The sequence below is a fragment of the Bombina bombina genome, chromosome 4, assembly GCF_027579735.1.
Source record: "Bombina bombina isolate aBomBom1 chromosome 4, aBomBom1.pri, whole genome shotgun sequence".
NCBI classification, from domain to species: Eukaryota; Metazoa; Chordata; class Amphibia; order Anura; family Bombinatoridae; genus Bombina; species Bombina bombina.
This window is the reverse complement of record NC_069502.1, coordinates 1,157,038,684-1,157,065,100: the sequence shown is the minus strand read 5'-3', so window position 1 is coordinate 1,157,065,100 and position 26,417 is coordinate 1,157,038,684. Positions and strand designations below refer to the sequence as shown.

The 26,417-nt window shown below is 39.4% G+C and overlaps 1 protein-coding gene across 1 annotated transcript in view; it reads right to left on the bottom strand.

The window, feature by feature from the left end:
* Positions 1 to 26,417, bottom strand: part of DNAH14 (dynein axonemal heavy chain 14) — a 746,387-nt gene that overhangs the window by 37,752 nt on the left and 682,218 nt on the right. The window contains 2 exon segments of the mRNA XM_053712788.1: positions 4,187 to 4,299; positions 24,699 to 24,895. Coding sequence (XP_053568763.1) covers positions 4,187 to 4,299; positions 24,699 to 24,895 — 310 coding nt within the window.

Below are 26,417 nucleotides of genomic sequence, written 5' to 3'. Positions count from 1 at the left end.
AGCCACGGCACCAAGAATCTTTACAAAGGTTCTAGGGTCCCTACTGGCGGTTCTAAGGCCACGGGGCATAGTGGTGGCTCCTTACCTAGACGACATTCTGATACAGGCGTTGACTTTTCAAATCGCCAAGTCCCATACGGACATTGTTCTGGCCTTTTTGAGGTCTCACGGGTGGAAGGTGAACGAAGAAAAGAGTTCTCTCTCCCCTCTCACAAGAGTTTCTTTCCTAGGAACACTGATAGATTCAGTAGAAATGAAAGGTCAGGTTATCAAAGCTTCTAACTTCCTGCCGTGCTCTTCATTCCACTTCTCGGCCGTCAGTGGCTCAGTGTATGGAAGTAATCGGCCTAATGGTAGCGGCAATGGACATAGTTCCGTTTGCCCGCCTACATCTCAGACCACTGCAATTTTGCATGCTCAATCAGTGGAATGGGGACTACACAGATTTGTCCCCTCTGCTAATTCTGGATCAAGAGACCAGGGATTCTCTTCTCTGGTGGTTATCTCGGGTCCATCTGTCCAGGGGAATGAGTTTCCGCAGGCCAGAGTGGACTATAGTGACGACAGATGCCAGCCTTCTGGGCTGGAGTGCAGTCTGGAACTCCCTGAAGGCTCAGTGTTCGTGGACTCAGGAGGAAGCCCTCCTTCCGATAAACATTCTGGAACTGAGAGCGATATTCAATTCTCTTCAGTCTTGGCCTCAACTAGCTGCGGTCAGGTTCATCAGATTTCAGTCGGACAATATCACGACTGTAGCCTATATCAACCATCAGGGGGGAACAAGAAGCCCCCTGGCAATGTTGGAGGTTTCAAAGATAATTCTATGGGCAGAGGTTCACTCTTGCCATCTCTCAGCTATCCATATCCCAGGAGTAGAGAACTGGGAGGCGGATTTTCTAAGTCAGCAGACTTTTCATCCGGGGGAGTGGGAGCTCCATCCGGAGGTATTTGCCCAGCTGATTCAACTATGGGGCAAACCAGAACTGGATCTGATGGCATCTCGTCAGAACGCCAAGCTTCCTTGTTATGGGTCCAGGTCAAGGGATCCCCAGGCAGCGCTGATGGATGCTCTAGCAGTGCCCTGGTCCTTCAGCCTGGCTTATGTGTTCCCACCATTTCCTCTTCTCCCTCGTCTGATTGCCAAGATCAAGCAGGAGAGAGCTTCGGTGATTTTGATAGCACCTGCGTGGCCACGCAGGACTTGGTATGCAGATCTGGTGGACATGTCATCCTTTCCACCATGGACTCTGCCGCTGAGGCAGGACCTTCTACTCCAAGGTCCATTCAAACATCCAAATCTAATTTCTCTGCGGCTGACTGCTTGGAGATTGAACGCTTGATTTTATCAAAACGTGGTTTCTCCGATTCGGTCATTGTTACCTTGATTCAGGCTCGAAAGCCTGTCACCAGGAAAATCTATCATAAGATATGGTGTAAATATCTTCATTGGTGTGAGTCTAAGGGTTACTCATGGAGTAAGGTCAGGATTCCTAGGATATTATCCTTTCTCCAAGAAGGATTGGAGAAGGGATTGTCAGCTAGTTCCTTAAAGGGACAGATTTCTGCTCTGTCTATTCTTCTGCACAAGCGTCTGGCAGATGTTCCAGACGTTCAGGCGTTTTGTCAGGCTTTAGTTAGAATCAAGCCTGTGTTTAAACCTGTTGCTCCGCCATGGAGTTTAAATTTAGTTCTTAAAGTTCTTCCAGGGGTTCCGTTTGAACCTCTGCATTCCATAGATATCAAGCTTTTATCTTGGAAAGTTCTGTTTTTGGTAGCTATCTCTTCGGCTCGAAGAGTTTCAGAGTTATCTGCCTTACAGTGTGATTCCCCTTATCTGATCTTCCATGCAGATAAGGTAGTTTTGCGTACCAAACCTGGTTTTCTTCCTTAGGTGGTATCTAATAAGAATATAAATCAGGAGATTGTTGTTCCGTCACTGTGTCCTAATCCTTCTTCAAAGAAGGAACGTCTATTAAACAATCTTGACGTGGTTCGTGCTTTAAAGTTTTATTTACAAGCTACTAAGGATTTTCGTCAAACATCTGCATTGTTTGTTGTCTACTCTGGACAGAGGAGAGGCCAAAAGGCATCTTCTCTTTCTTTTTGGCTGAGAAGCATAATCCGTTTAGCTTATGAGACTGCTGGCCAGCAGCCTCCTGAAAGAATTACAGCTCATTCCACTAGAGTGGTAGCTTCCACATGGGCTTTTAAAAATGAGGCCTCTGTTGAACAGATATGTAAGGCGGCGACTTGGTCTTCGCTTCATACTTTTTCTAAATTCTACAAATTTGATACTTTTGCTTCCTCAGAGGCTATTTTTGGGAGAAAGGTCTTGCAGGCGGTGGTGCCTTCCGTTTAAGTTCATGCCTTGTCCCTCCCTTCATCCGTGTCCTAAAGCTTTGGTATTGGTATCCCACAAGTAATGGATGAACCCGTGGACTGGATACACCTTACAAGAGAAAACTAAATTTATGCTTACCTGATAAATTTCTTTCTCTTGTGGTGTATCCAGTCCACGGCCCGCCCTGTCACTTTAAGGCAGGTGTTTTTTATTTTTAAACTACAGTCACCACTGCACCCTATAGTTTCTCCTTTTTTCTTGCTTGTCTTCGGTCGAATGACTAGAGGTGGCAGTTAGGGGAGGAGCTATATAGACAGCTCTGCTGTGGGTGTCCTCTTGCAGCTTCCTGTTGGGAAGGAGAATATCCCACAAGTAATGGATGAACCCGTGGACTGGATACACCACAAGAGAAAGAAATTTATCAGGTAAGCATAAATTTTGTTTTTTTGTTTTGTTTTTACCTGGCACCCACTTTCCCGTCTTACAATACTCCTTCACCTTCCCCCCGTTGCTTACTTCTGTTCACCAGATTTTTTTATGTTTTGGGGTTTTTGTATATATGTATGTGACATGTATCAAGCTAAACTAAGGTCTCTCAAAGGTTATCAGCCTAACCATAGCTAATGCTTGTTGTAAGTCATATGTTTGGCTTCACTGACCACAAAACTGGAACATTTCAATTTAACCTGTTAGGTAGTTTTTAAGATATTTAAGTTTGAAAATATATATAAAATGACCCCTTGTGGTGCTATAAGAAAGTTATAAAGAGTTGAATAAAACCAGGGGCAGAACTAACATTGATGCAGCAGGTGCAGTGGCACCAGGGCCCAAGAGCTTGGGGGGCCCATAGCAGCCAGTCTATACATAGGGATGGGCAGAATATGTACAATCCTGTAGCAGGTCCTTCCATCCTCAAAATCATTATACAGAGGAGAATGTTACCTTTGGGGGGGGGCAGTTTTGTTTTTGAACCATGGCCCTCTGTTGCTATGATAGCTCTTTTAATTTTGGTATTTCTACAAATTAAAAGTATTTCTAAAAGTGCTTGGTCAAAAGACTAACAAATTTAGATTAAATGTAAAGTGTAGACCCAAAACATAATTTTCATTAATTATTTTACATAGCAGAGAAGCATCCTACAAGTGGTCCCACATCTATAAGCTTTTAAGAAGCACATGAAACATTTAAATATTCATCATTGTTAGGAGCCGAAAATGACTGCCAAGCTCCGCCCACCTTTTGCATGTTTTTTTTGGTATATTAAGTTTCTCCAATCACGATCGACTCTTAAATAAGTTTTCTTACTCTAACATGCTGATTTGTGCATGTGGAATTTGAAATAGCTAACTGAAAAATATTAAACATGCACTGCTTAACTGTCATACAAGAAAACAGCTAGCTGGACAAGAAAAAAGCTGTGGGTGGAACTTGGCGGACATTTTTAGCTGCTAACAAATGATTATTTAAAAGTTTCATGTACTTCTTACAAGCTTATAGATCTGGAACACGTTGCAAGATGCTTGTCTGTTATCAAACAATAAGTAATAAAAAATAAGTATTGGGACTAGACTGTTCCATTAAAGTATTACTTATATTTGATATTTGATGCATTTCAGCTTTGCACTATTTTACAATATTTAGTTTTACAATTTTTATTTTGTAATATTTAGAATATTTTGCAGATGCTTAAAGCCCAAGTGAAACTGATATTACAACATTTATGTATTGCAGTGAAACAGATTATTAACTTCACATATGTATCCTTGCTATGTATGCATGGGCACCATATTACAGCTCTTTAGGTTATGAATTTTGCTATGAGAAAAAAAAATGCTATTCTCTCACCTTTCCAGTACACAGGTAATGAATCCATCGGCCCAAAGTGCAAAAAATTCAGTTCTCTGAACTAGATCATCCACCCAAGCTCCAAGCAGTTTACAGGACTTGTAAGAATATTGCTGTGATATAATGAGAATATTGTCCGATCACAATACGACTAAAATATGAAAGTGATGACTATTCTGCAACATGATATATTAGGTCTCCTTAATTTAAAATATGTCAGTGAATTGTGAATAATGAGACAAAATGTGCTGCTCAAATCTAAAAAAAGATTAAATAAAATTAGATTACTTGACATATCAGAGTTTCCAGTTCATCAATAGACACCATTGGTTTGGTGTTTTTACAAATGTGAGTACATCTATTATTGGAGTTTTGTGACATCTCAGAATACGCTATGTGGCACCTCCTACCTTGTTTTTCAGAACAGAATTATGTTTAATGTTGTAAATTCAAGTATGATCAATAAAATATATTACCTATCTCAACTTATATTTTGTATTTTGGGAATGTCCAATCTATTAAAAAAACATGTTAAAGCAATAAAAGGATCATAAATCTTTTACCTTGATTAAAACAGAATATTAAAAATGAAAAAAAAAATGTAAGAATTCGGAAAGTAATAACAATTTTTTAACAGTTTAATTCTGCCAAATGTTTCAAGCAATTTACAAGTTCTCCAACTACAAATTTAAACTTATGTATCTTGTAGATTTTTCTCTTGGTCAGAAGTTTCCTGTCTATAGCGTGTCATTCCTATTACTTACTCTCCTTGCAAATTGTTACGTGTACAATAGGTAAGAGGTTCCTATCATATATGCTGCTATATATGTTAAAAATCAGAAATAATTCCATCAGCTGCAATTTTTTAGCCGCAGACTAATATAAATTTCCGCATGTATATTCAAATTCAAGGTAATTAAAATCCATCAGAAAAGACTTTTTGCACAGGTTTTTGCAGTTTTTCCCCATTTATTTAATATATCCTTGACCACTGTAAAAAAACTTGAGAAAAGCCTGTTTATCTATATATATTTATCTTGATTATGAATTTCCTGGATATGAAATTGTAAATACCATAACTTAGTAATCCCAATATTAAAAGTTATTTTATACCAACTTTATTGCCAACTTAAAAAGACTGTATCATATTTTTATGAGTGTTTTTAGTAGGTACTGTAATATATTATTATCAGGCGCGCAAGTGTGGTTGGAGCCACGCTATACTTACTGTGGGCCGGGTGCCTATGTGCAGCCACTGTGAAGGCTGGAGTCGGCAGGTGCACAGTCGGGAGAGGATCTACTGTTGCTAAATATTGTCGGGTTAGCACAGCCGGCTATCTGGATGCTCTAATATCTTTACTATGCATTCTTCATTTGCCTGTGCACTTTCCCTAGTGCTCTTTATATCCCATTACCTAGAAATAACCTTTGCCTTGTTCCCGGCACAAAGCCTGAATGGGAGGTGTTAAAAGTTCATCTTAGACATCTATGTTACTTATGTCTGCTCAGTGCTTTTGAGATTAAGAAAGAACAGTTTTTTTTTGCAAGTTAGAAAAGTTTCCACAATCGAGTTTTTGGGATATGTCCTTTCTCCTAACCATATTAAAATGGATCCCAAGAAAGTCTATGGAATCCTTGTGTAGCCGGTCCCTGCTAACAAGAAAGCTGCGGAGATTTGTTGGTTTTGCTAAATTTTATAGACGCTTTATTAAGACCTTTTCTGAGGTCTACAACTCATCATAGAATGTTTTGTTTAGACACCTGAAGCACAGAGGGCCTTTGATAAACTCAAGGCTAAGTTTAGTTCTGCTACTACTATTCTTATCCAGACGGATTTTCAGAGGCCATAATATTGCTATTGGTGCTGTCTTATCACAAAGAGATGAAGAGAAAGGACAGATGCATCCAGCAGCTTTCTATGCACATCGACTAACTACTGCTGAAGAGAATTCTGATGTTAGATATGGATAGCTACTGGTTATTAAATGTGCTTTGGAGGAGTAGAGGCATTTGTTGGAAGGAGCTGTGCAGCCTATAACTATATTTACTGATCATCACAACCTGGAGTATCTTAGGGTTGCCAAGGGTCTTCGTCCCAGACAAGCCAGATGGGCATTGTTCTTCTCCAGGTTTAATTTTGTAATCACTTTCTGCCCTGGATTAGAGAACAATAAGGCTGATGCTTTGTCCAGAAGTTCTGATGCTTCTTCAGCCTTTGTATCACATGTTGATACTTTTCTTCAGAAAGCCCATTTTCTTCTGATGCACTGTTCTTTGTTGGACAAAATTAAAATCTGCAGCTGTCCACCTTTTGTCGCTGGTGTTCCTGTTTCTGTTGTGGATGGCTTCTTCTATGCTAAAGAAATAATATTTTGTTCCTGATCCAGTTCGTTTGGAGGTCCTTCAGGATTACCATGATTTGTTAGTTGCTGGGATTTGAGGTATTAAACAGACTGTGGACTTCATTTCTAGAAATTTTTGGTGACCTGGATTGTTAGAAGATATCTGTAAATTTGTAATGTAAATCAAAAGAGGTAGTGCTCCAAGCACGGACTGTATGAATATATGTAATATTAATTATAGTAAAGATGATTCAATATAAAATGGCAATATATAGACAACATTTATTTAAAAGAAGTATTAAATTATACAACAAAGTAATTTATTTGATAACAATAAAATTGGCAATATATAACATTCAGCTGAGGGACGTCTCCCTGTATTGTACAATCCTCTGTTATATTTTAAAAGGGATAAGAGCTAATAGCCATTAAAAAAATGTAATTAATAAATAAAAAATAAGAAAAAACAGTTATTGCACAGAAAATATTTAAACCTTTAGGCAATATGCTTTCTTATAAAAAGTATCCACCGATATTAAAACACAGGGCAGGGAAGTGATTAATTATATATTTCTTCGGTTATATTTAACCTATGTTACAGAGTACCTTACATCCCGGACCGAGGTGACTTGTTGGATATATAAATATAAAAACTTCTCAGCGGTAGTTACCGCGTTTGAAAGAAAATATGTGGCTTCTGTCCGTAGTTTAATTCCTCTCATCGGTCCTTTCCGCGTCTTGGAGGAAAACTGTGTGTCCACTTAAGTGACAATTACAATAACTGCCTCTCAGCGGTCCTTTCCAGTCTTGATAAAGCCCAGTCTGGGGCGAAACACATAGACTTTAACTTCAACAGGAATTGGTTTTACACAGTTTTAACAGAAGAGCACCTTTGAGGTTTATTCCAAGATTTCAATTATCTGTAGCGCTACAGTTTTCTTCTGCTTTCCAGCGATACACCGGTGTTCAAGCAAAACGGACAAACTATCACGATACTAGGTCACTGTGATGTAAGAGAGGAAACGTGACCAGACTATCCGGAGCTGCTACACACATCTCCTTCTAGACGCGGAAAGGACCGCTGAGAGGAGTCACGGAATTTGTTACTGGAGCTACGATATACTTCTCCTCTTAGACGCGGAAAGGACCGCTGAGAGGAGTCACAGAATTTGTTACTGGAGCTACGATATACTTCTCCTCTTAGACGCGGAAAGGACCACTGAGAGGAGTCACGGAATTTGTTACTGGAGCTACGATATACTTCTCTTCTTAGACGCAGAAAGGACCACTGAGAGGAGTCACGGAATTTGTTACTGGAGCTACGATATACTTCTCCTCTTAGACGCGGAAGCAAAGTGTATCGACTAAACTAGGAGAGGAACAGCTTAAGGGAGATTGACTTTACTGACTGGGAAGGTTATAGGGGGTTGGGGGCTAGGCGTAGCCCCTTCCTTTGAATAGCACAGCTATAGCAGGACAATAGAAGAAGGGATGGGCAGTGTAGATAAGCTGCAACTAGCTGATCCTAAATAGGCTAGCACAGGGATTGGCCAGGAGGGGGAGAGGGGGTATGAACAGGAGTTGAGGAAATTAACTGCCTATAAAGATGATTGCACAATGCTTGGAGCTCACAATAATTATTTTCTTTTTTCAGAGCAGAGCAGTTTTCTTTGTTGCAGAAATGGCTCCAAGGAACAGGATAATTGCTAAGAAATTTGGAAAGAACTTTGGATACTGAAGTTTCATTCATTGTTACATTTCTAGCTGGTAATGTATAAATAGGTTCTACAGCTTAAAGCTGTGATTTAATAGTGTATTTTATATCTATAATTTAATATCAAATAGATCATTGTATCCTATATAATATTCATGCTAGCATTGATTCAATTTACCACTGTAGAAAGGGTTTTTGTTTTTTATACTCATAAGCTATTTTTAGTTACTGGTAAATGTTTTGAAATTGATTGTGGCCAGATCAGACTCATTATGCTGTACTTGTTGATATATTGAATTGTTAATAAGGTATAAAATGCTCTGGTTGATTATTTAGTCAGTGTTTTTATATGTTTGTTTAAAATTAGGAGCCAGTAATAATATTTAGGAGCCAGGCATATCTTCTGGAGCCAGACAGTTAGATTTGTATATAGATATATGGATAATAACCCTTTAGGAGCCGGGGGAAAAAATTCTAGGAGCCAGTGGCTCTCAGGCTCCTGGGTTTGTTGAGCACTAATTTAAGTCATATATAACTATTTCGGTTAGATAGCTAAATTATACTTCCAGGAAATTATAGTAGCTTTAATATTTGCTAGCTATATGTTATATAAGCCATATTCCAAATTTGTTAAGGTTACTGGCTAATCATAAATTGTTCTATCTAGTAACATTAAATGGTGATATTTTATAGTTGTTATTTTGAGGTAAAGTCATTTCCTAATAATAACGTGACCATATCCAGGATACAGGCGATTTAATTGAATATTAATTAATCTAATTAACCTTACTTTATATTATAATTTTTATATGGTAATAATCAATTTATATATATATGGTCATAACCAATAGTCTATTTACTGCATACATATAATCACTGTGTTTATAAAAACAACCTGTTAAGAAATAAGCAAATATTTTAATTTGGGATTAAATATTGATATTTGATAGTAATCTTGTTGTCATTAATTGCTAAATATCTCAATAGTGTGATTTTGGAGTGCGCTTCTGGAATTATATAACAATTTTCTGGGATGCACTGCTAAGATTCTACTATATGAATTGGGGGTATTGCTGACAATAATTTTTTCTTTCATGTAATTAGCAAGAGTCCATGAGCTAGTGACGTATGGGATATACATTCCTACCAGGAGGGGCAAAGTTTCCCAAACCTCAAAATGCCTATAAATACACCCCTCACCACACCCACAATTCAGTTTTTACAAACTTTGCCTCCGATGGAGGTGGTGAAGTAAGTTTGTGCTAGATTCTACGTTGATATGCGCTCCGCAGCAAGTTGGAGCCCGGTTTTCCTCTCAGCGTGCAGTGAATGTCAGAGGGATGTGAGGAGAGTATTGCCTATTTGAATGCAGTGATCTCCTTCTACGGGGTCTATTTCATAGGTTCTCTGTTATCGGTCGTAGAGATTCATCTCTTACCTCCCTTTTCAGATCGACGATATACTCTTATATATACCATTACCTCTACTGATTCTCGTTTCAGTACTGGTTTGGCTATCTACTATATGTAGATGAGTGTCCTGGGGTAAGTAAGTCTTATTTTCTGTGACACTCCTAGCTATGGTTGGGCACTTTGTTTATAAAGTTCTAAATATATGTATTCAAACATTTATTTGCCTTGACTCAGAATGTTCAACTTTCCTTATTTTCAGACAGTCAGTTTCATATTTGGGATAATGCATTTTAATTTAACATTTTTTCTTACCTTAAAATTTGACTTTTTCCCTGTGGGCTGTTAGGCTCGCGGGGGCTGAAAATGCTTCATTTTATTGCGTCATTTTTGGCGCTGACTATTTTGGCGCAAAAATTCTATTTCCGTTTCCGGCGTCATACGTGTCGCCGGAAGTTGCGTCATTTAGGCGCCAAATAATGTGGGCGTCTTATTTGGCGCGAAAAAATATGGGCGTCACTTTTGTCTCCACATTATTTAAGTCTCATTTTTTATTGCTTCTGGTTGCTAGAAGCTTTTTCTTTGGCATTTTTTCCCATTCCTGAAACTGTCATTTAAGGAATTTGATCAATTTTGCTTTATATATATGTTGTTTTTTCTCTTACATATTGCAAGATGTCTCACGTTGCATCTGAGTCAGAAGATACTACAGGAAAATCGCTGTCAAGTGCTGAATCTACCAAAGCTAAGTGTATCTGCTGTAAACTTTTGGTAGCTATTCCTCCAGCTGTTGTTTGTATTGATTGTCATGACAAACTTGTTAAAGCAGATAATATTTCCTTTAGTAAAGTACCATTGCCTGTTGCAGTTCCTTCAACATCTAAGGTGCAGAATGTTCCTGATAATATAAGAGATTTTGTTTCTGAATCCATAAAGAAGGCTATGTCTGTTATTTCTCCTTCTAGTAAACGTAAAAAATCTTTTAAAACTTCTCTCCCTACAGATGAATTTTTAACTGAACATCATCATTCTGATTCTGATGATTCCTCTGGTTCAGAGGATTCTGTCTCAGAGGTTGATGCTGATAAATCTTCATATTTATTTAAAATGGAATTTATTCGTTCTTTACTTAAAGAAGTCCTAATTGCTTTAGAGATAGAGGATTCTGGTCCTCTTGATACTAAATCTAAACGTTTAAATAAGGTTTTTAAAACTCCTGTAGTTATTCCAGAAGTTTTTCCTGTCCCTGATGCTATTTCTGCAGTAATTTCCAAAGAATGGGATAATTTGGGTAATTCATTTACTCCTTCTAAACGTTTTAAGCAATTATATCCTGTGCCGTCTGACAGATTAGAATTTTGGGACAAGATCCCTAAAGTTGATGGGGCTATTTCTACCCTTGCTAAACGTACTACTATTCCTACGTCAGATGGTACTTCGTTTAAGGATCCTCTAGATAGGAAAATTGAGTCCTTTCTAAGAAAAGCTTATCTGTGTTCAGGTAATCTTCTTAGACCTGCTATATCTTTAGCTGATGTTGCTGCAGCTTCAACTTTTTGGTTGGAAACTTTAGCGCAACAAGTAACACATCGTGATTCTCATGATATTATTATTCTTCTTCAACATGCTAATAATTTTATCTGTGATGCCATTTTTGATATTATCAGAGTTGATGTCAGGTTTATGTCTCTAGCTATTTTAGCTAGAAGAGCTTTATGGCTTAAATCTTGGAATGCTGATATGGCTTCTAAATCAACTTTACTTTCCATTTCTTTCCAGGGTAACAAATTATTTGGTTCTCAGTTGGATTCCATTATTTCAACTGTTACTGGTGGGAAAGGAACTTTTTTACCACAGGATAAAAAATCTAAAGGTAAAAACAGGGCTAATAATCGTTTTCGTTCCTTTCGTTTCAACAAAGAACAAAAGCCTGATCCTTCATCCTCAGGAGCAGTTTCAGTTTGGAGACCATCTCCAGTCTGGAATAAATCCAAGCCAGCCAGAAAGGCAAAGCCTGCTTCTAAGTCCACATGAAGGTGCGGCCCTCATTCCAGCTCAGCTGGTAGGGGGCAGGTTACGTTTTTTCAAGGAAATTTGGATCAATTCTGTTCACAATCTTTGGATTCAGAGCATTGTTTCAGAAGGGTACAGAATTGGTTTCAAGTTGAGACCTCCTGCAAAGAGATTTTTTCTTTCCCGTGTCCCAGTAAATCCAGTAAAAGCTCAAGCATTTCTGAAATGTGTTTCAGATCTAGAGTTGACTGGAGTAATTATGCCAGTTCCAGTTCCGGAACAGGGGATGGGGTTTTATTCAAATCTCTTCATTGTACCAAAGAAGGAGAATTCTTTCAGACCAGTTCTGGATCTAAAAATATTGAATCTTTATGTAAGGATACCAACGTTCAAGATGGTAACTGTAAGGACTATCTTACCTTTTGTTCAGCAAGGGAATTATATGTCCACAATAGATTTACAGGATGCATATCTGCATATTCCGATTCATCCAGATCATTATCAGTTCCTGAGATTCTCGTTTCTGGACAAGCATTACCAGTTTGTGGCTCTGCCGTTTGGCCTAGCTACAGCTCCAAGAATTTTTACAAAGGTTCTCGGTGCCCTGCTGTCTGTAATCAGAGAACAGGGTATTGTGGTATTTCCTTATTTGGACGATATCTTGGTACTTGCTCAGTCTTTACATTTAGCAGAATCTCATACGAATCGACTTGTGTTGTTTCTTCAAGATCATGGTTGGAGGATCAATTTACCAAAAAGTTCTTTGATTCCTCAGACAAGGGTAACCTTTCTGGGTTTCCAGATGGATTCAGTGTCCATGACTCTGTCTTTAACAGACAAGAGACGTCTAAAGTTGATTACAGCTTGTCGAAACCTTCAGTCACAATCATTCCCTTCGGTAGCCTTATGCATGGAAATTCTAGGTCTTATGACTGCTGCATCGGACGCGATCCCCTTTGCTCGTTTTCACATGCGACCTCTTCAGCTCTGTATGCTGAAGCAATGGTGCAAGGATTACACGAAGATATCTCAATTAATATCTTTAAAACCGATTGTTCGACACTCTCTAACATGGTGGACAGATCACCATCGTTTAATTCAGGGGGCTTCTTTTGTGCTTCCGACCTGGACTGTAATTTCAACAGATGCAAGTCTCACAGGTTGGGGAGCTGTGTGGGGATCTCTGACGGCACAAGGAGTTTGGGAATCTCAGGAGGTGAGATTACCGATCAATATTTTGGAACTCCGTGCAATTTTCAGAGCTCTTCAGTTTTGGCCTCTTCTGAAGAGAAAATCGTTCATTTGTTTTCAGACAGACAATGTCACAACTGTGGCATACATCAATCATCAAGGAGGGACTCACAGTCCTCTGGCTATGAAAGAAGTATCTCGAATTTTGGTTTGGGCGGAATCCAGCTCCTGTCTAATCTCTGCGGTTCATATCCCAGGTATAGACAATTGGGAAGCGGATTATCTCAGTCGCCAAACGTTGCATCCGGGCGAATGGTCTCTTCACCCAGATGTATTTCTTCAGATTGTTCAAATGTGGGAACTTCCAGAAATAGATCTGATGGCGTCCCATCTAAACAAGAAACTTCCCAGGTATCTGTCCAGATCCCGGGATCCTCAGGCGGAGGCAGTGGATGCATTATCACTTCCTTGGAAGTATCATCCTGCCTATATCTTTCCGCCTCTAGTTCTTCTTCCAAGAGTAATCTCCAAGATTCTGAAGGAATGCTCGTTTGTTCTGCTGGTAGCTCCGGCATGGCCTCACAGGTTTTGGTATGCGGATCTTGTCCGGATGGCCTCTTGCCAACCGTGGACTCTTCCGTTAAGACCAGACCTTCTGTTACAAGGTCCTTTTTTCCATCAGGATCTGAAATCCTTAAATTTAAAGGTATGGAGATTGAACGCTTGATTCTTGGTCAAAGAGGTTTCTCTGACTCTGTGATTAATACTATGTTACAGGCTCGTAAATCTGTATCTCGAGAGATATATTATAGAGTCTGGAAGACTTATATTTCTTGGTGTCTTTCTCATCATTTTTCCTGGCATTCTTTTAGAATACCGAGAATTTTACAGTTCCTTCAGGATGGTTTAGATAAGGGTTTGTCCGCAAGTTCTTTGAAAGGACAAATCTCTGCTCTTTCTGTTCTTTTTCACAGAAAGATTGCTATTCTTCCTGATATTCATTGTTTTGTACAAGCTTTGGTTCGTATAAAACCTGTCATTAAGTCAATTTCTCCTCCTTGGAGTTTGAATTTGGTTCTGGGAGCTCTTCAAGCTCATCCGTTTGAACCTATGCATTCATTGGACATTAAATTTCTTTCTTGGAAAGTTTTGTTCCTTTTGGCCATCTCTTCTGCCAGAAGAGTTTCTGAATTATCTGCTCTTTCTTGTGAGTCTCCTTTTCTGATTTTTCATCAGGATAAGGCTGTGTTGCGAACTTCTTTTGAATTTTTACCTAAAGTTGTGAATTCCAACAACATTAGTAGAGAAATTGTGGTTCCTTCATTATGTCCTAATCCTAAGAATTCTAAGGAGAAATCGTTGCATTCTTTGGATGTTGTTAGAGCTTTGAAATATTATGTTGAAGCTACGAAATCTTTTCGTAAGACTTCTAGTCTATTTGTTATCTTTTCCGGTTCTAGAAAAGGCCAGAAAGCTTCTGCCATTTCTTTGGCATCTTGGTTGAAATCTTTAATTCATCTTGCCTATGTTGAGTCGGGTAAAACTCCGCCTCAGAGAATTACAGCTCATTCTACTAGGTCAGTTTCTACTTCCTGGGCGTTTAGGAATGAAGCTTCGGTTGACCAGATCTGCAAAGCAGCAACTTGGTCCTCTTTGCATACTTTTACTAAATTCTACCATTTTGATGTATTTTCTTCTTCTGAAGCAGTTTTTGGTAGAAAAGTACTTCAGGCAGCGGTTTCAGTTTGAATCTTCTGCTTATGTTTTTCGTTAAACTTTATTTTGGGTGTGGATTATTTTCAGCAGGAATTGGCTGTCTTTATTTTATCCCTCCCTCTCTAGTGACTCTTGTGTGGAAAGATCCACTTCTTGGGTAGTCATTATCCCATACGTCACTAGCTCATGGACTCTTGCTAATTACATGAAAGAAAACATAATTTATGTAAGAACTTACCTGATAAATTCATTTCTTTCATATTAGCAAGAGTCCATGAGGCCCGCCCTTTTTTTGTGGTGGTTATGATTTTGTATAAAGCACAATTATTCCAATTCCTTATTTTATATGCTTTCGCACTTTTTTATCACCCCACTTCTTGGCTATTCGTTAAACTGAATTGTGGGTGTGGTGAGGGGTGTATTTATAGGCATTTTGAGGTTTGGGAAACTTTGCCCCTCCTGGTAGGAATGTATATCCCATACGTCACTAGCTCATGGACTCTTGCTAATATGAAAGAAATGAATTTATCAGGTAAGTTCTTACATAAATTATGTTATTGTTGTTATTAATATTCATAATCCATAAATAATCTCATTGGGAGGGCACTCCTAAACTGTACTCATATTTATTGAATACACAGCTGAAATATTCTATTAAGCAAAATATCTAATGGAGGGGAGAGAACGGGGGTTTAAAGGATAAGGATACAGAACAATCTGATCAGGAATATGATGCAGATGATGAAGTCTCAGCAACAAGGTTGCTGCCGTTATCTAGGCATTTAAAGACAAAATTAGTGGAAAACGCTGAGAAGGCCCTGAATGGGTTATAGGTTTTGCTTTCTATGCACAGACAAAAGGGATGATGAGGTATTTGCATTTGATCGCTGATTGTTACATGGCATATGGGGGTTCTTACAAATTCCCAGAAGTTTTGAGAGAAAAACTAGGGAAGGAGGTAGCCTTAGGAAGGATGGCAGGCCCCTTTAATGACAAACAGCTAAAGAATTTGATTAAATTATCTTTGGGAGTGGTTACCAAAAAAGAGGCCGGTAAATTCTGAATGATTCAGCGATTATCCTACACTAAGGGTCAGTCAGTAAATGATGCATCAGTATCCTACTAGCATTTGACCAGGCAGTAAATTTGGTTAGGTTGGCAGGCTGGGTCCTGATTTAGCAAAAGTTGATATGGAATCTGCATTCAGATTACTACCTATAAAGCCAAAAAGTTTGTTTTGATGGGATGCAAATTTGAGGGCAAGTTTTATATTGACAAATATCTGCCTATGGGGTGCGCTATATCTTGTGTGGATTTTGAAATATCCAGCACTTTTGCATTGGCTGGTAGAGAGAAGGGCAGGTGAGAGTAGTATTGTGCATTACCTTGATTACTTCATGGTAGTAGGTAGAAAGTGTACAGGATCATGTGATAGAGTTCTTCATGTACTGCTGAAAATGTTAGTAGAGATGGGGGTTCCAGTGGCAGATGACAAATCAGAGTGTCCCTGTTCTAAGTTATTCTTTCTAGGCATTTAGAGTTATTCAGTAATCCCCATTGCAGATTGCCCCAAGATAAGGTTGTGAAGATAAGGGAGGCCATACGGCAGGTGATTTATAAAAGAAGGTATCACTTGGAATATGCAGAAATTACTGAGGCTGTTACATTTTGCATGCAGGGTGATTCCAGTGGGAAGAATCATTAAAAGAAGGTTGGAAGTGAGTACCAGAGGGGTTGTAAAGCCTAGTCACATGATTTGACTGAACAGTCAATTAAAAGGGGATTTAAAAGTATGAGATCATTTCCTAAGTAGTTTTAATGGCATCAGGATTTGGGAGCAGAAGGTGACAGCTAATGAAATCCGGTTATATACAGATGCTGCAGGAAGTGCAGGGTTTGGGGCTTATTTGGATGGCAGAAGATGCGTGGGTAAGTGGCCGCAGGCTTGGCATGAGAAGGGTTGGTGTTACTTGAATCTTTCCCAATTGTGACAGCGATAGAACTATGGGGGAAAGAATTGGCTAACAAAAGCATTTTGTTCCAGTCTGACATAGAGGAGTTGTAATTGTATTAAATAACCTATCAGCATCTTCCCCTCAGGCCATAGCATTCATGCAGCCTCTAGTTTTAAAATGTTTAGAGCATAATATAAAGTTATAAACACATACCAGCAGTTAAGAATGTCGTAGCTGATGCTTTATCAAGGTTTAAATGGGAGGCCTTTAGGAAGCTCGCACCCAATGCGGCGCAGAAAGGTAAGGATTGCCCCATTTATCTTTGGCAGATTGGGAGCAATTAGAGGTAATCAATGGTTTGGTCAGACAATCATTGACAACACGGACATGGATATTTTTGGACAATTTGGTATAACCTAGGCACGCAGGTATCAAGAAAGGCAACTTAAGCACTGTAATGGCAGGAATCTCCTTTGCGCAGCTGTTGGAGGAAGTGGATGTGACAAAAAAGATTCCTGGTTAGGAAAAGGGTTAGAGGTTGGTCAGCGGAGAGATTGGAAATCTTAGAAAAAATTTTAAGCAAGGTTTGTACTGCTGGTTTTGAGAATACAATTTTTGCGACGATATTTATGCTGGCTTTGGGGAAGCATTGAGGATGGAATCCCTGTAGAATCAGGACTAATATTCATATGAAAATCAGACAGATAGGGAAGGGAAAGGGGCTTGGATAACTTCTAAAGCAACAGGGGGTAAATATGTCCTGTTTCACATGTGAGAGGCTATTTAGGTGTGGCCCCTGCTAAGGGCGTCATGTTCTTTAGGCACAAGAATGGTAGTAGTTTAACCAGGTTCCAGTTCAAAAGGGTTTTTTCATTAGTAGTAGAGAAGCTAGGTTACGTTGTGGTGATAATATGTTGTTTGGTGTGTCCATTTCAGGTAGAGCCACAAGATTATGGATAATCAGACACTCATACGTGCACTGGGCAGCTTCACACACAGCTGCAACCAGGCAGGGAGCAAACTTAGGTTTTAGTTCTAAAGAAGCAGGAATTAGGTGGATTGGGAAGAGAGGGATGAAATAAAACCAGTTATTGGGGACAGCACAGATCTCTAAGAGAAAGTGGGGTCTACCCGATATCTTAATTATACACCTGGGTGGGAACGACATAGGTTTGGTTCCTTCAATTGAGCTACAGGAGCAGGTAAAATAAATATTCAGCTGGTTCAAGCTAAAATGGGTGGGGACTGAACTAGTCTGGTCTCTATCTTGCAGGGATAGTGTCACACAGGAAGGATGGACATTGAGTGGTGGTCTGCCGGTAAAAATAACATGCTCGCCTGCTCTTCAAACCTTGTGTTATTTGCTATGTCCTACAACTTCTTAGTCACGTGGGGCCGCCTATTTCTTTACAATGCTGGTGCCTTGATCTGTATGATCGGACAAGAGTAGGAAAAAGGTAAACCAGGCTGTTATGATCTGTTATGATCCGACAAGAGTAGGAAAAAGGTAAACCAGGCTGTTATGATCTGACAAGAGTAGGAAAAATGTAAACCAGGCTGTTATGATCTGTTATGATCCGACAAGAGTAGGAAAAGGTAAACCAGGCTGTTATGATCTGTTATGATCCGACAAAAGTAGGAAAAATGTAAACCAGGCTTATATGATCTGTTATGATCCGACAAGAGTAGGAAAAGGTAAACCAGGCTGTTATGATCTGTTATGATCCGACAAGAGTAGGAAAAATGTAAACCAGGCTGTTATGATCTGTTATGATCCGACAAGAGTAGGAAAAGGTAAACCAGGCTGTTATGATCAGTTATGATCCGACAAGAGTAGGAAAAAGATAAATCAGGCTGTAATGATCTGTTATGATCCGACAAGAGTAGGAAAAGGTAAACCAGGCTGTTATGATCTGTTATGATCCGACAAGAGTAGGAAAAGGTAAACCAGGCTGTTATGATCAGTTATGATCCGACAAGAGTAGGAAAAATGTAAACCAGGCTGTTATGATCTGTTATGATCCGACAAGAGTAGGAAAAGGTAAACCAGGCTGTTATGATCTGTTATGATCCGACAAGAGTAGGAAAAATGTAAACCAGGCTATTATGATCTGTTCTGAGGTCTGAGATCTGAGGGCCATCGTAAAGACCCTTACAAGGTAAGAAAAGGTCACTAGGTGTGCTTTGGTTGGCGGCAAGAGGGTCCTCTTTTGGTGGCGGGAAGTGGGCGTCCTGGCACGTGGGTAATGCAGTAATGGGGGGAGGTGTGTAGGGTACGGGGGCGGGGTATTGGTCTGTCGGTCAAACCCACAAGCCCTCCTAGTCTGCAGACCTTTCAGCCCGTTACTAGCAAATTGACGCCCCTGAGTTGCGCGCGGTCACGCTCCTTGGTTACGTGGGGACGCCCAGTTCTCTCGTCATGCTGTTGCATGAATTGTGTTATCAATTCAAATCCAAATTGGATTAAGGATATGTTATTATCCTAGTAGTTGAGGATCGCTCATTTTTCATAATTTAGATTTGAATTTAATAAATGTGACCTTTTCTAACGCCAAATCTGTGTCTGTCATTATTGGTATATGAAAATTGAGTAAAAGGGGTTACCAAACTAAAGGTAAAGTGGGAACATTTGGGTAGCAGGTACCTGTGAAGATAGTTAAAGTGTAAATCCCTTAGCAAAGTGTATCGACTAAACTAGGAGAGGAACAGCTTAAGGGAGATTGACTTTACTGACTGGGAAGGTTATAGGGGGTTGGGGGCTAGGCGTAGCCCCTTCCTTTGAATAGCACAGCTATAGCAGGACAATAGAAGAAGGGATGGGCAGTGTAGATAAGCTGCAACTAGCTGATCCTAAATAGGCTAGCACAGGGATTGGCCAGGAGGGGGAGAGGGGGTATGAACAGGAGTTGAGGAAATTAACTGCCTATAAAGATGATTGCACAATGCTTGGAGCTCACAATAATTATTTTCTTTTTCCCTCCCTCCCTCCCTCCCTAGAAACGACAAAGCCTAGCCCAAGGAAGAGGTCACGCACAAGAGCGATCACAAGCGACACGGCTAAGGGCAGATGCTGTGGTGTTTCCGCCACTCAGATTAAGACCGCCCGTGTAGCGCCCCTTAAGGGTTTTTTCGCCACGAAGCAGGAAATCGGCTACTGGTCTGTCGGTCAGAGCTGGTGGATGGCATAGAGAAATCATGGCATTTTTAGTGGTATATTTCATGACGCGGCGGGAAGTGGGCGTCCTGGCACGTGGGTAATGCAGTAATGGGGGGAGGTGTGTAGGGTACGGGGGCGGGGTATTGGTCTGTCGGTCAAACCCACAAGCCCTCCTAGTCTGCAGACCTTTCGGCCCGTTACTAGCAAATTGACGCCCCTGAGTTGCACGCGGTCACGCTCCTTGGTTACGTGGGGACGCCCAGTTCTCTCGTCATGCTGTTGCATGAATTGTGTTATCAATTCAAATCCAAATTGGATTAAGGATATGTTATTATCCTAGTAGTTGAGGATCGCTCATTTTTCATAATTTAGATTTGAATTTAATAAATGTGACCTTTTCTAACGCCAAATCTGTGTCTGTCATTATTGGTATATGAAAATTGGGTAAAAGGGGTTACCAAACTAAAGGTAAAGTGGGAGCATTTGGGTAGCAGGTACCTGTGAAGATAGTTAAAGTGTAAATTCCTTAAGGACCGCTGAGAGGCAGTTATTGTAATTGTCACTTAAGTGGACACACAGTTTTCCTCCAAGACGCGGAAAGGACCGCTGAGAGGCAGTTATCCTAATTGTCACTTAAGTGGACACACAGTTTTCCTCCAAGACGCGGAAAGGACCGCTGAGAGGCAGTTATTGTAATTGTCACTTAAGTGGACACACAGTTTTCCTCCAAGACGCGGAAAGGACCGCTGAGAGGAATTAAACTACGGACAGAAGCCACATTTTTTCTTTCAAACGCGGTAACTACCGCTGAGAAGTTTTTATATTTATATATCCAACAAGTCACCTCGGTCCGGGATGTAAGGTACTCTGTAACATAGGTTAAATATAACCGAAGAAATATATAATTAATCACTTCACTGCCCTGTGTTTTAATATCGGTGGATACTTTTTATAAGAAAGCATATTACTGAAAGGTTTAAATATTTTCTGTGCAATAACTGTTTTTTCTTATTTTTTTAATCTATTCATTATTTTTTTTTAATGGCTATTAGTTCCTATCCCTTTTAAAATATAACAGAGGATTGTACAATACAGGGAGACGTCCCTCAGTTGAATGTTATATATTGCCAATTTTATTGTTATCAAATAAATTACTTTGTTGTATAATTTAATACTTCTTTTGAATAAATGTTGTCTATATATTGCCATTTTATATTGAATCATATTTACTATCATTAATATTACATATATTCATACAGTCTGTGCTTGGAGCGCTACCTCTTTTGATTTACATTGTAACTTTTTATAATTGGAGGGATTATACTGAGGTTAGCAGGACACTCACTACTCCCAAGAGCTTTGTTTATATTTTATCCATGTAAATTTGTAATGTCATGTGACACTTGTGCCAGGATAAAACATTCTAACTTGGCTCCGTTGGACCCCTTCACTCTTTGCCTATCCCTGATGCTCCTTTGGCCTGTGTAGTCATGTATTTCATTGTTCATTTGCCTTTGATAGATTTTACATCATTCTGGTGGTTGTAAATTGCTTTACTAAAATGTCCCATTTTATTCCTGCTTCTGGTCTTTCTTCTGCTAGTATGACAGGTACGTTGTTCATAAAACAAGTTTTTTATGTGCATGATCTGCTCACAGAGACTTTCAGTTTGCCTCTAGATTTTGGAAGCATTTTTGTTCTAGTCTGCAAATCTCAAGATCCTTATCCTCTGGATATCATCCCCAGGCTAATTGTAAGACAGAGAGGACTAATCAAACTTTGGAGCAGTACTTACAAAGTTTTTCTTTCTATCTTCAGAATCAATTAAGATGTCTCTGATTTTTGTTAACCATGGTTTTCACCCTCTGGTACTTCTGGATCTTCCTTCTTCACCTGTTCTAGACTTAAATCAGCATTTATCCCTTTTGGACAAGAACTTTCAGTTGCTAGGTGACACTCTGCTTTAGGCTTTACAGCAGCAGAAATTACGTTCTCCTGTTCCTGCCTATGCTTGTGGGGATTTTTGTTGTTGTCTACACTAAATTTAAAGCTGTAGAGTCTTTCAACAAAGTTGGGTTCTCACTTTGTGTGCCATTTTTGGATCTCTGAGATTATCAATCCTGTTGCTGCGAAGCTTGAACTCTCTTCTAGTTACAGAAACCATCCTGTTTTCCATATGTCCCAGGTCAAGAGATGTTGTGATAATCATTTTCCTCAATGTGTTCCTCCTCCTCCTGTTCCTGTAGATGGTGTGGATGAATTAGAGGTTGAAAAGATCTTGGACTTTCTTATTCATCATGGAGGTCTGCAGTATTTGATTAAATGGAAAGGGTACCAGCCTGAAGAGAAGTCATGGGAACCGGTGGGTAATGTTCATGCTTCAAGATTGTTAATAAAGTTTCATCTTCAGCATTCATCCCGTCCTGGTCCTGTCGGTGTACTGAGGTCGCTGTTTGGGAGGGGGCTATGTCAGGCTTAAAAATTGGGGTTGGAGCCGCACTATGACCCAGGATTCTGTGCGATACTGTGAAGGCGGGCTTCAGTAGGAGTGCTTTTGGGAGAAGAGCTGCTTATGTCAGAGTCAGGGGCTGTACAAAGTAATGTTGAGTTAGTATGTACGGCTCTCTGAATGCTCTAATGTCTCTACAATGCATTCTTTAATGCTTAGAGATTTTTATTTTCCTATACCTGGAAATGACATTGGCCTTGTTCCTGGCACCAAGCCTGAATGGGAGGTGTTAAAATGTCATCTCAGACTCCTACATAGTGCCTAAATGCATTATTGCATTGGGATGTTTACTTGATCTACACCCTGGCAAAGTTTCAGGATTACAGTAACTGTCTGACCATTCTGCAAAGATACGCTACCCATTACTGGCTTATGAAATTTGGAACTGTGTCCTGACCTTTGCATCCACATTATCGTTCTACTTTGATGCAAGATTTCAGATAGATATTCTGGTTCTGAACCCTGAATTGTTAGCAGATTATTCTCCTATTTTTTTTTTTTTTTTAAATTATTTTTTTATTGAGGTTATGCGCATTATACAGTATCAATTAAAACAGCATAAAACACAAACAATCAAGAGAAGATGACTCTTACAATTAGCTTTTGACAAACATAAAGCAACACGGTATATTATTACGAGTTAGTATTTTAAACCTCTATTTTATATTATGTCTATAATTGATTCCCCATTGACATTAGAGGTCACTTTTGGACCTGTGAAAACTAATGTAAGCTATAAGGAGGAAATTAGCTTATGGAATGGTCACTCTTGGACCAGGTATTTGCGAATGGGGGGAGGGATGATCAGCAGGCAAACGCTGCTCAGTGAGAAAATAGGGAAGGGGATTGGGCCTTTATAATCTAATGTTAAAGACAGGATGGAGTACTTTCCAACAAGGAACCAGCACAAAAGATACATATGCGCTAATGACTAGTACTAATTAGGTTGGCAAGAGGTAAGCTAAATAGGTAAATCATTGGGTTAGAAAAGTAAATAAACTAGTATAGCTCTTAGAGAGATGGGATCTATCTGTGGGAAGGTGCATAATATAGGACAGGAATAGAACAGAAGTAGTAGGTATTAGAAAACAATAGCGCAGCAGATTGCAATAAACAGGTATCCTGCACCTCCAATATGTCATCTTATACGCATGGGTCTGAGGCATAGGCCATTCATATATCCAATGGGTAGAGGTAAAGACATGGCAATTTTGACTAGGTATAAGGTATAATGGGCGAGTAAATTCTAGAAGTATATTTTGTCTAAATTATTATGAAATGACTTAAAGGAAGAGGGTCTGTTGACTGGAGAGATGCATTCTCCTACTATCTTGATAACAATAGATAACATAACGATGTCTTAATGCCCACCCAGTAACATTTAGCTATTGTTTTATGTAAAATTATATTTTTAATGCTTTGAAATAAGTTAATCTTGTTTATACAGGTGGTGTAGTTGTCTGCAATGAGTATGTTGACCTGCTATATGGATATGATGAATACGGGTGGAATGTGAGTGGTTTTGTTGGACAAGGTACACTTTTCATCTCTTGTAGTTTTGTACCTTTAGGCACCCATTAGTGCTACAGCATGGTTTTTATGTCATTAATAACAATTCCATTTTATGGTTGGAGGAAAACATAAATTTTACATCCCAAACTATGGCTCCCATTTTTATTCCTGGACATACAAACATTGCAATATTGTTCATAGCCCTCTTTAGAACTCTCACACCAATTTTTGCAGTAATATAATACTGTATAGCTGGGAAAATAATTTAGAAACTCAGATATTACCATATTGTCCTTGTCGAGCAAGCCGTTTTTTTAAATTCTTTTATACTTAACTTTATGTATTTGAAATGATATTAGAAGCCTTTGTGCGGGCTTCTGTAGTGAAAAGATGGTGGAGCATGGTAGCATGTAGAAACTGTGTTGCTCCATAGTTACCGCTGCTGCCCTTTATAGATAAACTAATCAGATGGTGAGTTATGTAGTGTTGCCAATAGCTGATATGGTGGCAGCCCTCGGTCACAGGAAAATCTCATGCCTAAATAGAGTCTTCACAGAGCTTTAGCAGTATTTTGAGTGGGCATGCAGCGCGGGGACAGATATACAGCACCTCTAAAACATGGCACTCACTATTATTTAATGATGAGAGGCTGTAGGAGCTGTCAGTCTGTGGGCCCCACTAGTAGGTGACAGTATTGACTCTTAGCCTGACACTGATTTTGCCTCAGAGTGACTGGGCAGTTAATTTGCCCCCCTAGAACCAGATAACACCTCATTTTCCACTGTTGACAGATGTCGAAAATGCTATTGTAAATGTATGAACACAGTGAAAAAATACTTTCTTATCCATCACGGATGAAAGAAATGTATGTATGCCAGCTGGCATTTAAAGTCTGTATCTCTCATATGATAATTTGCAATAAATATGTTTTTACTCAATAAAAAAATGATTGACATGTAATTTAAGTTTAAAAATGGTAATTAAGTTAATTTACCTGCCATAGTTCAGGAACCTTAAGGCTGAGTAAGGCATTAGAAATGTCTTCAAGCCCTTTACTTAAAATAATCTCTCCTTTGATGGCCTGTTGCAATGCATGTAGTGAAGTGTGCATGATAGACAACAGATGATTAAAACGTTGAATTTCCTGATGCAGAACGGTCAGCAATGCAGACTTAAGCAGCGGATCATAACCTGTAAATAAAAAAAAATGTAAAAAAAATTATGCTTACCTGATAAATTTCTTTCTCTTGTGGTGTATCCAGTCCACAGGTTCATCCATTACTTGTGGGATATTCTCCTTCCCAACAGGAAGTTGCAAGAGGACACCCACAGCAGAGCTGTCTATATAGCTCCTCTCCTAACTGCCACTCCCAATCATTCGACCGAAGACAAGCAAGAAAAAAGGAGAAACTATAGGGTGCAGTGGTGACTGTAGTTTAAAAATAAAAAACACCTGCCTTAAAGTGACAGGGCGGGCCGTGGACTGGATACACCACAAGAGAAAGAAATTTATCAGATAAGCATAAATTTTGTTTTCTCTTGTAAAGTGCATCCAGTCCACGGGTTCATCCATTACTTGTAGGATACCAATACCAAAGCTTTAGGACACGGATGAAGGGAGGGACAAGGCAGGAACTTAAACGGAAGGCACCACTGCCTGCAAGACCTTTCTCCCAAAAATAGCCTCCGAAGAAGCAAAAGTATCAAATTTGTAGAATTTAGAAAAAGTATGAAGCGAAGACCAAGTCGCCGCCTTACAAATCTTTTCAACAGAGGCCTCATTTTTAAAAGCCCATGTGGAAGCTACCGCTCTAGTGGAATGAGCTGTAATTCTTTCAGGAGGCTGCTGGCCAGCAGTCTCATAAGCTAAACGGATTATGCTTCTCAGCCAAAAAGAAAGAGAAGATGCCGAAGCTTTTAGGCCTCTCCTCTGTCCAGAGTAAACAAAAAACAATGCAGATGTTTGACGAAAATCCTTAGTAGCTTGTAAATAAAACTTTAAAGCACGAACCCCGTCAAGATTGTGTAATAGACGTTCCTTCTTTGAAGAAGGATTAGGACACAGTGACGGAACAACAATCTCCTGATTGATATTCTAATTAGATACCACCTTAGGAAGAAACCCAGGTTTGGTACGCAAAACTACCTTATCTGCATGGAAGATCAGATAAGGGGAATCACACTGTAAGACAGATAACTCTGAAACTCTTTGAGTCGAAGAGATAGCTACCAAAAACAGAACTTTCCAAGATAAAAGCTTGATATCTATGGAATGCAGAGGTTCAAACGGAACCCCTTGAAGAACTTTAAGAACTAAATTTAAACTCCATGGCGGAGCAACAGGTTTAAACACAGGCTTGATTCTAACTAAAGCCTGACAAAACGCCTGAACGTCTGGAACATCTGCCAGACGCTTGTGCAGAAGAATAGACAGAGCAGAGATCTGTCCCTTTAAGGAACTAGCTGACAATCCTTCTTGGAGAAAGGATAATATCCTAGGAATCCTGACTTTACTCCATGAGTAACCCTTGGATTCAAACCAATGAAGATATTTACACCATATCTTATGATAGATTTTCCTGGTGACAAGCTTTCGAGCCTGAATTAAGGCATTAATGACCGACTCGGAGAAACCACATTTTGATAAAATCAAGCGTTCAATCTCCAAGCAGTCAGCCGCAGAAAAATTAGATTTGGATGTTTGAATGGACCT